The following is a 13,990-nucleotide window of genomic DNA, read 5'->3' as shown; positions in this document are numbered from 1 at the left end:
AGCAGAAATAGGAGCTAAGTTTTCTGTGAAGGCAGGTACAACAGGTGAGTGGAAGAACAAACACTAGAAATGCTGAGAAACCACCACTAAGAGATAAAAATAACCCATGCCAAATCTACTGGACTTCACAGATCTCAGTTCCTACTGTCTGAGGCTGACATCTATTCCCTGGTGCAGGAATCTGTGATGCTTACAACCTGCGGGTCTCACACAAATCTTAATGTATTCCACCTGTGTGCCACCACAGCAGACAGGCTTTGCTATGTGGGTGGCATCCAACTAGATTTAAGAAGCAAGCAGGGGTAAAGCTTATTTTGAGAGGTTGCAATGCCGATACCACTATTGCTGGTTTCCAGTGTGGTTGGTCAGGTTTCTTTCAGGATCAGCTGAAGAACAGTAAGTCATCCACACCTTTTGCATGCCCCCCTGCTCAGTTTTCAAGCTGAAGCAGCTGCCCAAGTAACCCCCCTAGCCAAGGTCTTAAAACAGGGTTTAAAGGTGAAGTAAACGCTGTAGGGAGACCCTTTATGTAGGCTGCCCTTACATAAGAGAATAGGGAAGGAAAGGCAAAGGCACACTTAGAGGCCTGACATGCTTTTACTTGCTTGCTTAATAACAACTCGGTGTCTTCTTTGCATGTAAATGCTTCTCTATTCAAAGAAATTATTACCTGGCTTGATATCACACTTGCTTCTCTCAGTGCTTGCTGGTTCACTGTTTGTGAAGACGCAATTTGACCTTGAAGTTGAGGATTGGGGACGAGCTGCTGCTGAGCAATGGCCCCTCTCCTCTGCTGTAGCTGTTGTGGCTCCAGCTGCTGAGTATTGCTAAAACTCAGGGACACCGTCGGCTGCTGTAAGAACATCTGGAAAAGAAGGGGAGAGGGTTTATTTACATAGCACAGCTGTCTTTGATAACAAAGGTGACAAAATTAAATGCAAAGATGTATTCTGAAATGAAATTACCACATTTCTGGATTCACTATGCATTTACTGTAATTGGAAATCACCTATATTTTCTGCATTAACAGTTCTTCTGTGTCTAGTTTCTTGGTTTCTTGTTCTTCAGGTGCATCCACTACTTTCACAGTGTGTCCTGAAGGTACAAGTCCTCTCTCTGGGGGGCAGGCACAGCCCTCATAAGAGCAGTTCACTTTATATTCACCATGTTCTGGGGCATCCTGACTAGAGAGAAGACAGTAACTCTATGGTTTTTCAGTCCTTTCATTTCTCTTTTCAACAAAATCAGCCTGTCTTTCAGACAGGGCTGCCTTTGAGTTTGTCTCTGGAAATTCAACACCTGACATACAGTTGGGTTGTTGGACGTTTTTAATGAGGCCACAGGCAGGCTAGAGCTCTCTGTGTTGAATGGCCATGTCCTTATCATTGAGAAGATGTGTAAACAGACAGTCACTGTCATTTATCTGATTTCCTGTCAGGTAACTGTCACCCATTCTTCCTAACTGTACCATGCATTTGACTTGTGTAAAAGGGCTAGCGGCTCCTCTGTAAATGTTCCTATAAATGATATACTCTCCATTCTTGCACTGCATGATGAAGTTTTCTTCTTTAAAAGTTGCAGGGCTTGGGAATTTTTGCTTTTCTAGGGTCTATTTCTTTTGTTATAGCTGTAGAGCGGAAAAAGGCATCTTTTAAAACTATGAATTATTAATGCTACAAGCTGTCTTTGCAGTATTTCGAACCAAACCTCTTGCCACCAAGCACTGTACGGAAATACGCATCCCACGTAGTTGAAGGCATTTTTGGATCTGATTCTGATTCCACACCACTGCTACGTGTGTGGAACTCCATTAATTTAAGTGGAGCTACTTAGGGTTTAAATGAAATCAGAATCAGAATTATTCTCTTCATTATTCATCCATCAGTCTCATGCCTAGCGGTACAGCTGAGGTACGCCCAATAATTAGTACACCTTTCTGCAGCTTATTGCTATATTAACAATTCCCTAAACTATCATGTCCCCTCTAATTTTTCTTGGAAAAAAACCCCATTCCTTTCTCCAAAGGACAATGCACTGCTTTTCTTTGCGTAAATGTGGGTTGATCCACCATGTTTGTAGTTACTTATCTAGCTTTTAAAACACAGCTTTTATTTAAATATGATAATTTTAAAAATTAATTTTTGTGTGACAAGATTTTACTCAGACAAAAAGGTACAGTCAAAGCTTACATTAATCAGCTGGGAGAGGGGGCAATTAAGGGAAATGTTAATGGACCCAAAGCAATGGCTTGTTTCAGGTGCTGTAGGCTAACTGCAGCTCAAAGATGTCTAATAGAAATAAATGGGTCAAGTAACAGAGTTGGGGCTGCTCGCAGCAGGTCTGAAACTAGCTCCGAGTGTTTTCATTTAAAAACACTGCTCACTGAGTTTGGAGCCATTACATATTAGAAAGACAGATGGTCTCACAACTTCTGCCAAGTAAATAGGTCTTATTATGAATAAATCAAAGACAGAAATTATGAAAATTCATTCTCTGGTTTATTTTCTGTATATAGAAGCTAAGCTTTGGACATGTTTAGTAAAGGAACTCGCTTGATTAGCTCTAGTAATGAAACTGATTGGCATTGATATGAAACCTGATATAAAACATTTGATATAAAGTTCAGAACTGGGAAAGCAAATAGTGTGTTTGAAAAATGTGATGGGGAATATAAGCCTACTGGTACTGGCCAGATCAATGTGAATTAAGACCTTTAGGAAGATTATCTCAAGTGTCCTTCCTATATGTGGTGCACAGCGCTAAAGAAATACTGAGTTAATCCAGTGCAAAATTAACATCTATCGATGTGGACGTCAGGCAGTGTGTGAACTTGCAGCGAACGACTGACTTTGCAGAGACCTGCCTGTGAGCATGCCTCACTTGCCGATGAAGGCCAAGGAACATATCCTTGAAAGAAAGCAGAGTAACCTACTTTGCAATCACCAGAGTGTGCCACTGGGTAGGAACATGCACTGTTAATGGTTGGCAGCTAACACACTCTAAATTTACAACCACGCTTATCCCAGTAAACCAATTTTGTTTGTTCATGTGTTCGTATCCTGAGAGGGCTCTGAGTGTTTCATACCTAGGGACCCTCTTTTCCATTATAATGGCCAAAGCAGCATTATTACCATCTGAATATAAATGCCCTGGAAAAAACAAGCTGAGGGCAGGAAGCAATGGTGCCATTTAACCTGTGTCTCTGTGAAACTGGAAAACTCAAGAGGCCTCATCAAAACAAGAATTAACCTGAGAGAGGTTAGAAGCGTGGAATTTCTACCTGCCTACCTAAGCCAAAAAGCAAGAACATGCTTCATTTGTACAAAATTTAACTGTGCTTTTTCATAATGTGCCTCTTTCGTGATAGTCCTGCCTGAATCCCCCTGAAACACTGAAATACGTCAGCTTTAAGTATCAACAGAAGCCACGTAATAGAGAATGAAATCTTGCCCAGTCTAAGCAAATCCAAGTAGATAAATTAGCAGCCCCCTAACTGCGTTGCTGCTAATGACATGTCTTGTGGCTGATTTTGTGGACTGCAAGGTCAGTGAAGCATCTTACAAATATTTTTTAATTGGCCAGCTTGTTAACATAAGCAGCAAAGCAGTGAGGGAGGGGAGGGACCCTCTGACACTACTGCCCCCTCATTCCAAGATAGATGGTCCCTACACAGATAATGGGTGAATCACATTGGCAAGACATCATAAGGAAAACGACTCTGGCTCTACCTGTCCTTTGGATAATCAGGGCATTATAGCCTTCGGGCTTATCATTACAGGCATCAAGACTCTTTCTTTATGTAAAATATGTGAAGATGAGAAGCACAGCACTGGGAAGTTGAGATTCATGGATTTTGAAGGAAGCCTGGTTTGCAAATGATGGGTGGCTGTGGATGGTCTCATCTATAGTTCTTGCAGGCTGATCAGGCTCAGCCCTCCTGCCTTCCTCCCCACCCGCAATTCATTAGCTAGACTGTTCGAATCTGGAGCAGACACAGCATCCTTCACACTTCTGAGATTACTCTTGCTGCTCTTGTCCTTCACACTTTCGTTTGTCAGGAAAAGCAGTAATAGGGATTTAATAGGGTTTTGAACACTTTTGTTCAGGGCCCACAATCCTCCTGCTAGCTTCATCTTTCATCACACAAGGCTCTTGGAAATAGTTTCTGACACAGACTACCGTGCTCAACATCTGTCTGGGTGGGAAAGCGTTTCTGGTGGACTGTGGTACTGCAGTTTTGAAGATCCCTGAAGGAAGTGGAAATGGGGCTTAATTCTCCACAGCGCAACCTGTACACTTCTGTGTGGAAGTGAGTGAACCAGTGGGAAAGAGAATATGTTAATAAATCAGCTAATGAGGGAACACCGGAGAACACTTCCCCCTTTTCAGACAGCCTACGGCACTCCCCCATGCTTAGAGCTCTTCCTCACAGAATATTACAGAGACCAGAAATGTGCTGGATAGTAATCATCTCACCTGTTTGCTACTATGCTTTGTAGCTCTGATAATAGGCGCAGATCAATGTCTGCAGACATCCAGCTCCCTGAATGATGTAAATACATGCTGAAAAGCACATGGTTGGATTTCTGATTTAATAGTTTACTCCTCATTGCTTGTGAGTCACAAAAGTGCTTCATGCAAAAGCATGAGGTTTTCTTTTGAGTTGCCCCTAGCTAAATAAAGACAAAGCCAATTCCTGGTCTCTCTCTGTCCTTCAAACAGCACAGTAATTTCTTTGTGCTTGTTTGTTTATTTAACCTAGAGAAACTGGGGGAAGGAAAAGGCCCTGACCTTGAGTCAGCGTGACCACTCGCATCTCATTGCCTTGTTTGATCGCTCTGAGCACATGAAAAGGCAGCCAGACTATGGAGGATGACCCTCCCCATGCAGCATTGCCTCTGCAGGCAGATGTGCAGCCCCTGCATTTCTGAGCTGCCCTCCAATCCCCCTGCCTCTCAGTTCTGCTGGGAAATGGTCAGTACTGACACCAGAGAACTTGTACTGGTTTGAATAGACTTGGTCCAACCTGGTGCAGTCTTCACAGGGGAAAGGATCACTCAAATGGTGTATCTCAGAGCTACAAATTGGTATGGGGCGGGCAGTACAGAACTACCCACCATTTACCACTGGGCCTCCTCTTCTCTCTAATTGAGCTCCCTATGAGCATATCCGAGAATCTGTCCCATGGTCTTTGGGTTATTAAATGCACTTCAGCGCATATGGGAGACAACTTTCTAAAAATAAGATCCATTTCCTGCACATAAGAATGTGCTCTGATCTTCTATTTTTGCCTGAATTATACATAAAAAAAAAAAGATGAGTGTATGTGACTGCTGAAGACTTCACCAGGAGCGAGTAATGGTTTTCACCCAATTAAAAAGAAAGGAAGTGAGAATATCATGTCTCTTGATATTCATAATAACAATAATAGCTTTCAGACATATGACATGATTCCGAACTGAAGGCCAGTTAATTGCAGAGAGACTTTCCCTTCCCATTAATCAAAATCAGTGCAGAACCAATAAAAGAAATGCACTGAAGTTAAACCTGGTCTACTCATGTGCTTATATAGCACCAGGAACAGGGAGTCCTGGTTTTGGGACCCATCATTGCTATTTTGTCTAACAGCAGTGCACGTGCAGCAACTTAGGTGGCAAAGTTTCTAATTTGGCTTCAGTGATCCCTTAATTGCCTAAACATACAATCCCAATTTGTTTTAATATGTGAAACTGCACTTCACAGATGCTGACGATGGGTGAAGGTCTGTTTCTGTGAAAGTCAGGAGCAATATTCCACTGACTTCAGCAAGTCCCAGGTTTTCATCTTGTGCTTAAAATGTTCTTTAAGACATTCAATTGTGTGACAGAGCTTATCTTCCTATTATTTCTGAGGTTTGGTAGACAGAAGAGGTTGTACAAAGCAGATACTGTACTTGGTGAATTAAAAGCAGATACTGTACTTGGTGAATTCTAGCTCTGTGTAGGAGGTATCGGAGGCAGAACAGCCAGCTTCACCCTAAAGGCTTAAGCTGGTCCAGTGAAGAACAAATTCAGACACTTCCTAGATGTGAACAAATGATCATCATCAGAGGTTTGGGCTTTTTTAATGTAACAAGGAAATGAACCTGTTGTACTGTGTATCTGGGCTGGGGTAGGGTCAGGAAAACAGGGAGTGAAGGAAAGAGATGAGCACTGTCTAATGGAGGGCTGTTGACTAAGGAAGAGCTGGGCAGACAAGATACTTGAGCACGAGTGATACTAACATGAAGCAAGCAGTGACTGGATGGAAGCTGATGAACTGGAAAGGCATAATCATTGGCAAGCCTGAACTTGAATGTTTTTCTACTACAGCTGCTCAGTCTGAAGACTCAGTAGACAAACTATTAAAATGCTACTTTAAGTGACCCAACTTCTCCTTATCCTAAAGTTGAGGTATTTCTTCCTTCTCTTCTTCCAGAGAGCTCTTAAATCTTTCTTGGCATAGGTTACTTGAGAGGCTTTCAGAGAGTAACATCCTCATTCAAATGAGCTGGTTTCCACATGTCCAGATTTCCTGGACTCTGGAGCTTATTGTAAGTTGCCAACACCTATCAACAGTCATGTGAGAGAGGACGCTTTGCTATGCCTCTCCCAGCAGTAACGCACCTGTATGCTGGAGTCCTGGACCAGGCAGAGCTGCTCCTGTATCTTCTGGAGCTCCTCCTGCTGCCATCGGATGTTGGCCTGCAGGATCCGGGTCCGCTGCTCTAGCTGGTCCTTGATGGTCTGGAACATACTGAACTGTGCTGAGAACTAGAATAAAAAAAAAAAAAAGTGGGGGAAAATCAGTCATTACAATACAAACAGGCTTCAGTAAACATTGTTTTATAAGAAGTTATTGGTTTCTTGATTGTAAAGAACAGCCGAAGGAATAGAAGACGTGTTTGCAATATACTAACATCTAGGCAGAGATAAATCTTGTGTATTTTTGATTTTACACACATATATATTAAATTACTTCAGTTAGAATGATCTGCTTACAACTGACCCTGTTCTGTTAGGGAATTATCAGAAGGACTGGCTTTTGAGAGTATCCTATTTTAAAATATCAAGAGCATCTTAACTGGAGAGCAAATCATAGAATCATAGCATCAACAACGTTGGAAAAGACCTTTAAGATCATCAAGTCCAACCACTACCCTAGCACTGCCAAGTCCACCACTAAACCATGGCACTGAGGGCCTCATCTGCATGTTTTTTGAACACTTCCAGGGACAGCGACTCCACCACTTTCCTGTGAAGCTTGTTCCAATGCCTGATCACACTCTCTGTGAAGAAACTTATTCCTGATACCCAATCTAAACCTCCCCTGGCACAGCTTGAGGCCATTACCTCGTATCCTATTGCTTGTTACTTGGGAGAAAAAACTGACGCCCACCTCACTAAAACCTCCTTTCAGGTAGATGTAGAGAGTGATAAGGTCCCCCCCCAAGTCTTCTCTTCTCCAGGTTAAACAACCCCAGTTCGCTCAGCCATTCCTCGTAAGACTCGAGTGTATTATTTCTATTACCCTGTAGTTTGGAGCCCTTAGCATGGCATAGCTGTATAATCTAGACACGTTCTTCTAACACTTTCCTTTTTCCATGCAGAAATAGCAGTGCTGCAATGCTTTATTCTGCTGATGACTTACTGATGACTACTGCTGTAGCATCACGCAACAGGTGACCACAATAAATATTTTCTAGATTTCTACACCTGAGTAGTAGTCAAGCTACAAAGGAATGCTCATTAAGTTGTTTTTATATGTGATGTAAAATGAATAGCTCAGCTCAGTAGCAGAAAGGCTGTTCTAAATAGTAATATAAAATGGACATCACTAATCAGGGTGAAGAAGAAAGTGCAGCCTCCAGTAGCAGCAGTACCTGCCACAAAGGGGAATCATTCAAGAAGCATGGAGGGGATTAACACAGCAATAAATTCTTAGTTTTATTTGGTGTTCTTGGGTATGATTCAAAATCCACCAAAGTTAATTATTATTTTAATAGGTTTTGGAATAGTTGCTTTGCATGAGCTCATATCCCAAAAGTAAAAAACCAGGTTTTGGAAAAATACAAAACACTTCTACAGATCTGTGAGCTTTTCTGTATTTGAGGCACCCAAGAGCTCTCCGAAAACATGTGGTGCTGTGACTGTCCAGGCAAAAGAAAAATAATAATTTCGCCGTGACTTAAAAATGATGCCCCATTCCTGCGGTTGTTCCAGTGGCCCTGTGCTAGCACCTTCCTGCTCCATGGAGGTGCAGTGGCCTACACCATTTCTGGCTTTTTAACAGGAAAACAAAAATGGTAACAAGGGAATTAGGGAGCGCTCTAGTGCTAGCAATGCTGTATGGTTAAATGAAATTTCTGGCTACATAGAGAAACCTAAATGTGACGGGTCTGATTTTTACAATATTCAGTTAAATACTTGAAAGTACCTTCACATTCCCTCTAGCAAAGCTGAAATCTCCAATGGCCTTTAGGTGAGAAAGGATGAGAACTTCAGAGAGTTTGTTTCTATTTACCAGGTGGAGGGCAGCTTTCCAGCACAGTCTGGGAGGTCACTGCACAACGAGTGGTGGCAAGGTGGAAGGGAGTTTCATGGCCATCCTGCTTAGGGGGAAGAAGGGCTGCTAAGGTGGCACATGCAGTTGTGGCTGGCAGAGGCCCTCAGAGCCCACTTCGGTGGCAGAGGTGTTTGCAAGTGCTTGCAGCTTGTGCCATCTGCCCAAGGAGATAATGCGAGCACTTGGCCTCTGGTGCTGTGATTCACATCACTTTTGCCTTCAAACAGCAGCACTGTCATCTGCAGCCCCATCATCTCTCAGAGCAGAAAAATGGTGTCAAAGCTCCTGAAGAGAAGTTTTTGTTACTTCTATTTGATGCTAAAGGGGAGAAGTCAGAGCAGGGTCTCTCTCTTTCTAGTCCATGTATAAGGTATTAAACTCAGGAATGGATGAGTGGAAACCTCTGATGTTTGGGAACAAGGACAAGCGACCCAAAGAGGTGGCCGGTGCTTCTTGCTGTAGCATGATTCTGTTTCTGAAGAGTCCCAGGGACCCTGATTTTGGCAATGGATTGATGCTATATAGCAATGTCTTGTTTAGATGAGATGCAGCTAATTCCTGCCTTAACCTGACTGTACAGAAAGAATTTTTAAAAAGGCAACCTAATTTTCCCTATATGACCTGTTAGTGAGGACTACTCTTCAGTCTTTAAAAGGGTTCTCATCAGAAAGGAATTAAAAACAATTTTAGCCAAAAGCTTCATTTTAACTTCCTGGCTTGCTGACAGTAGACTTTTCATTACCGTGTGAACAACTTGAAGGCACTTTGGGAAAGGAACCCAGTTTTCTTCAGTTAATAAATGTAAGGAATTTTATAACAGATAATTTTGAAATCATTTTATACTTCAATAAGAAACAAAATCCATTTCCAGATGTTAGTTTTGAATTTGAACTTGTTTTGCAAAGTTGCATGCAAGAATAATTGCTGTTGGTTTTACATTATTGTTCCTTAATTTTTTTTTCAGCACCTTCTCACATTTAGCATATTCATGCAGTATTGTCTTTTTGTTCTCTTTTTCATGTGCTTTTTGTATTAATACATTTAACGACAACAATTAGCTGGTATACTAGAGTGAAAGCTGTTATGGAGGAAGACAAGGAATTTTCTCTTTTGCTTTTTTCCCTTTCCCACACTAACCCCCAAATTTGTTGATAACCCTAGCCATGACCCCTGTGAATACAGAGCTTCTATTGTTTTTGTACAATGACACACTAACAGAAATTGACCTGCACCAGAGAGTATTTATCTCAAGATCATTAACTGCTCTACTAACTAGGGGAGAAATCTGTAATTGTATAATAAATTAAAAGAGCTTAACACAGAATGTTCCACAGAAAACACTGCACAGCTTTAACTCTGCCATTGGCATCAGATAACGTTGCTCTTTGTCTCACTTAGGCATTTACAAACATTCATAGGATCCTCAGAGAAGTGTGTTATACAGAGAAAAGTGCCAGCTTTCCAGATACAAACACTGAAGGCTAAACCTGTGATGTATCTGTAATCCTACCAGTTTAATCAAGATTTGTTAACACAGACAAAAAACCTCCTCAGCAGTAATTCTAGTCTGGTTTCTTAAAATAAATAAATAAATAAATAAATAGATGATTTTTGGGATCATGTCAACAGATGTTCTCGGAGGGATAGATGCCGGTGCCCCGGTGCTGATGGTCCAGACAGACTGTGCAGCCCAGGGAGAGGGACTGGCACTTCTGGGCTGTGACTCCTCTCTGGCAGGATGGACATCTGAAAGAGACCAGCTAGGCCATGCCCCAGGAGGGGTGTTTCTCTCCAGTGGATGCCACCACAGGCTGCCAGGGTTAATCCCTCTCTCTGGGTGCTGGGGAGCTGCAGCCAGGGCAGGGGACCTATGGCCCCTGTGTCTGTCAGGATGGTCCCCATTTCAGACATGATGAACAAAAAGACAGACACCTCAAAGACATTCTGTTCCTACAAGTTTCATGACAATAGGTAGCTGGGTAAAGAAAAGAGGCCCTATTCATTTTTTAGCTCAGTTTCCTTTTAAAGCTTTCTTTTCTGCCATCTCTCCAACTTTCGATCCTTCTCGCCAATGCTGCGGACATGCAACAGAATTGTCAGAGTTTCAAAAATACCAGGTTGCTGTAATTTCATGCAAGCTTTAGCTGAGCAAAGGAGAGAGGGATCCAGTCGTCCCTTCCTCCTTCAGGAAAGGCTGGGTCCATGCACCAGCCTTGCAAGGCGCAGCCCCTGGGAAACTGGGTTTCATTAGTTTTGCAGTTCACTGAACAACTTGTTCGTTCTTTCTGTCTTCTGAGTAACACCTGCACAATCCCAAACGGATTATTAGTGCTAATTATTATTCAGTCATCAACATCTGCTGTGTTGTAGGGGATTTTAATTTATTACAATGAGGAAGGCAAACAAACAAATATTCTAATAGGGAGCACTTGGTTTAAAGTAAACCATTTACATTCAGGCAACATCTAGTTCTGTGCTGTCTGTTCCTTCAAACAAGCAAGGTAGAAGCTAAAACTGCATTTCAGCAGAGACAAAAAACATCACAGCCTTTGCTCAAAATAAAACTAATAAAAGTTCAAGCAGAGGGTGCCTGAGGCAGATGCAGTTGTGGCCACTTAAAATGTCCTTCCCCACACTGCTGCCCTGTAGCCAAATGTTAGCCACAAAGACACCTGTCAGAGCGTCCTCAGCTCCCTGCATGGCCAGGCTCAGCACACTGCCTTTCAGCTCCTGCCTTCAGTCACCTTCAACTGAGGGCAAGTGGCAGAAAGGCAGTGGGGAGCACCCTGCACAGCTCATCCTCCTGGGTTACCAGCAGGGTACCCCGCCACACTATTTCTAAAAGCTGCAGGCACCTTATCTTTTAAATAATGGATTATCTTGCTGTAGGATGACATGTTTATTATTTTAAGGTGGGAAGTACAGAATAGTTTCATAATTTTCACAATAGTTCATGAAAATCACTCAACTGCATGTAGATTTGGTACTTTTCCCAGGAGTATTGCTACGGAGCGTGAGCATCAGCAACCTGAGCTGCAACATCCTGGTGTTAATTCCCTGCTCCACATGAAGCACCATCCTGAGCTTTGCCAGGAGCACTGCTGTGACTTTGCTGCCCGTCGAGAAGAGGGCTGCCAGAGGGCTGCCTTCTTTCATCAAGATTTAGCTGGCCCAAGGAGGTTTAACCAGTGGCCATGCATGGATGGTGCTTTGATTTGGTGGAAAAGAAATGGAGCTGGAGTGCCATGAGAGTGTTTTACTGGGAAAATGTGAGGCAGCAAAGCTCTCAGTAAATGACTGGAAAGCATCTTTTCACAAAGAGCTTTGATGGAGAAGAAAGAGAGGAAGAAAAACGTCAAACAAAACACGCACAGGTTTATAATAAATAAACTAATTGATGTTTGGAAGTGCATTAATGAATAACTGAGAGAAATATCTCAAAGAAAATGAATGCTCAGAGCAGATAATTGATATGCTGTTTCTTCACTGCATGCTGGTGTGGAGTCGTGAAAAGAATATTAAACATAAAAGATAAATGAGAATTTGTTATTTTAAATCAGGGATCCTCAGGACTTTGTATGTTTTATATGCTACAGAAGAAACTCTGGGATATTTTCAGGGAATAAAGGCTAACAATGGTAGAAGCAGCTCAGGTCCAGGAATACTATGCCATACTTAAAATCAGAGGATGATGGGGTGTATCACCACATCATGACCACAGGAGAGAAACAATGTGATGGGAGCATGGTACTCAAGTTGCTTCTTCAAATGCACTGCAAATGAAACACTGAGGTGGCTTTTGGGGCCACTGCCCACTTTTGAGGTATGGGTTAATAGATTTCACTGGAGGAATTTGTCTTCAGTGGCATCCTCACCATTACTGGCACACTCACAAAATGAGTTTTGTTGAGCTCACATGTTCTTTATTGCTGTTTAGTTCTGCATCAGCAAAGCCAAGCAGGTGTTTTTTAGGAAGACTGAGCACTTTTGTTAGGTTTTGGTCTGTGACTTTGATTTTGATGGGACCTGATTCTGTAGAAGCAAAATTGAAAACTCTTTTTCATCTGTTTTTTGTTGTCCTGTGAAATAGATGCGTGCGTGCACTTGAACCTACATGTACCTGGGCTTCTGCTCTAAATGCCAGTACGCAGATAGATGTTAAGACACACAAGTGTAAAATTCAGATTACTTCCCCGCAACATTTTATGCGTTTGAGAACTGGTGGGTTTGGGGATTTCAGGTACTAAAAAGAGGTAACCTAAAAGCCCCAAGAAGAGAAAACATCAGGAGATAAGTAAGTGACCTATTCCACTTCCAAATCCCCAACTAACCTGTGCCAGAGGTGCAGGCTGATTTTGCAGAGTTGCTTGAGGCAGCAACTGCTGTGGGAGAAGCTCACATGAAGGCTGAGAAGGCAAAGAAACCTAGATTAAAACAAAACAAACCAAAACTTTATTTACAAGTTTGGCTCCTTTAAATTTTAGGTTTCTTCTAATGCCATGGCTTTTGTGTAAGTTGTTTTTAGCCACTAGGCTGCATATGTGGCACATGCTTTACACTGTCTGCCTATTTTGATGACTGCTTGTGAAGTTACCTGAAGAGCAGTAGGTTGACTGAGTCTGTGCACAGATAAATCCTGCTGAGTGCTCGGTGTTCTTGGCAAGGGAGTGTTAGGCTCTGCAATCAGCTTTGTTGGTGTAGCTGCAAGAAAAGTACCGGTGAGATTTCATATGCTGGAAATCATCCCTGTTTGAAGTGGGTACTACAATGAGACCTGGCTAGAAATGATTATGGCCTCGCTAAATTCCAGTGGGAGTCAAGGCTGTTCTTGTTGACTTCAATGGCAGTAAAATTAAACTGATAAGGAGGGTCTAGGCAAAGATAAAAGTAAATGAGACAGATTATGATTTTGTGCTCCAATGAACAGAGCAAAAGAAACCAAGAACTGTGCTAAAACAGCTGGAACTCCCTTCAAATAGCTCAAATAACTGTAAATTTAGGTTAGCTCATTGACTTTTCTTCCAGACGAGGGAGCAGAAAGAGTGCATAAGATGTGCCCAAGTCAAGGCTGGAACATCCTGAATCTTGGCCAGAAGAGAGTCACTCACAGGCTGTTATTACTTATGTAAGTCTAGAAGGATCTCATATTGCTCATACTGATGCCTGCAAATCTGAAGATAGAAGTTCTCATTTTCATAACAGATTGAAACAGCAGGTTTCACAGCTAGTCCCTCTATTCATTTTCCAGTGTGCAGGTGTTTGCACTAGAATTTTACCTCTTGTATGTTAGCATTTCAGATTTTGCACTTCATTGACAAACACGTCATCGATACCTCATAACTAACTGTTACATTAGCAGCTGTGGTATATATGCACACATTCTATAACTTGGCTAAATGAAAAATAC

At 42.1% G+C, this 13,990-nt stretch overlaps 1 protein-coding gene across 1 annotated transcript in view; it reads right to left on the bottom strand.

Moving 5' to 3' along the window:
• Positions 1-670: 670 nt before the first annotated feature.
• The window catches only part of NPAS2 (neuronal PAS domain protein 2), a gene marked incomplete at its 3' end in the record, with an annotated part of 48,630 nt that continues 35,310 nt past the window's right edge, over positions 671-13,990 (bottom strand). The window contains exons 13-16 of the mRNA XM_010011567.1: positions 13,178-13,284; positions 12,915-13,007; positions 6,645-6,791; positions 671-865 (exon numbers count right to left, since the gene is read on the bottom strand). Of these exons, the coding sequence (XP_010009869.1) occupies positions 671-865; positions 6,645-6,791; positions 12,915-13,007; positions 13,178-13,284 (542 nt within the window). The remainder of the gene's footprint in view (positions 866-6,644; positions 6,792-12,914; positions 13,008-13,177; positions 13,285-13,990) is intronic.

The sequence above is a fragment of the Nestor notabilis genome, unplaced genomic scaffold (assembly GCF_000696875.1).
Source record: "Nestor notabilis isolate BGI_N333 unplaced genomic scaffold, ASM69687v1 scaffold7833, whole genome shotgun sequence".
Taxonomy (NCBI): Eukaryota; Metazoa; Chordata; class Aves; order Psittaciformes; family Psittacidae; genus Nestor; species Nestor notabilis.
This window is presented reverse-complemented; position numbering and strand designations above follow the sequence as displayed.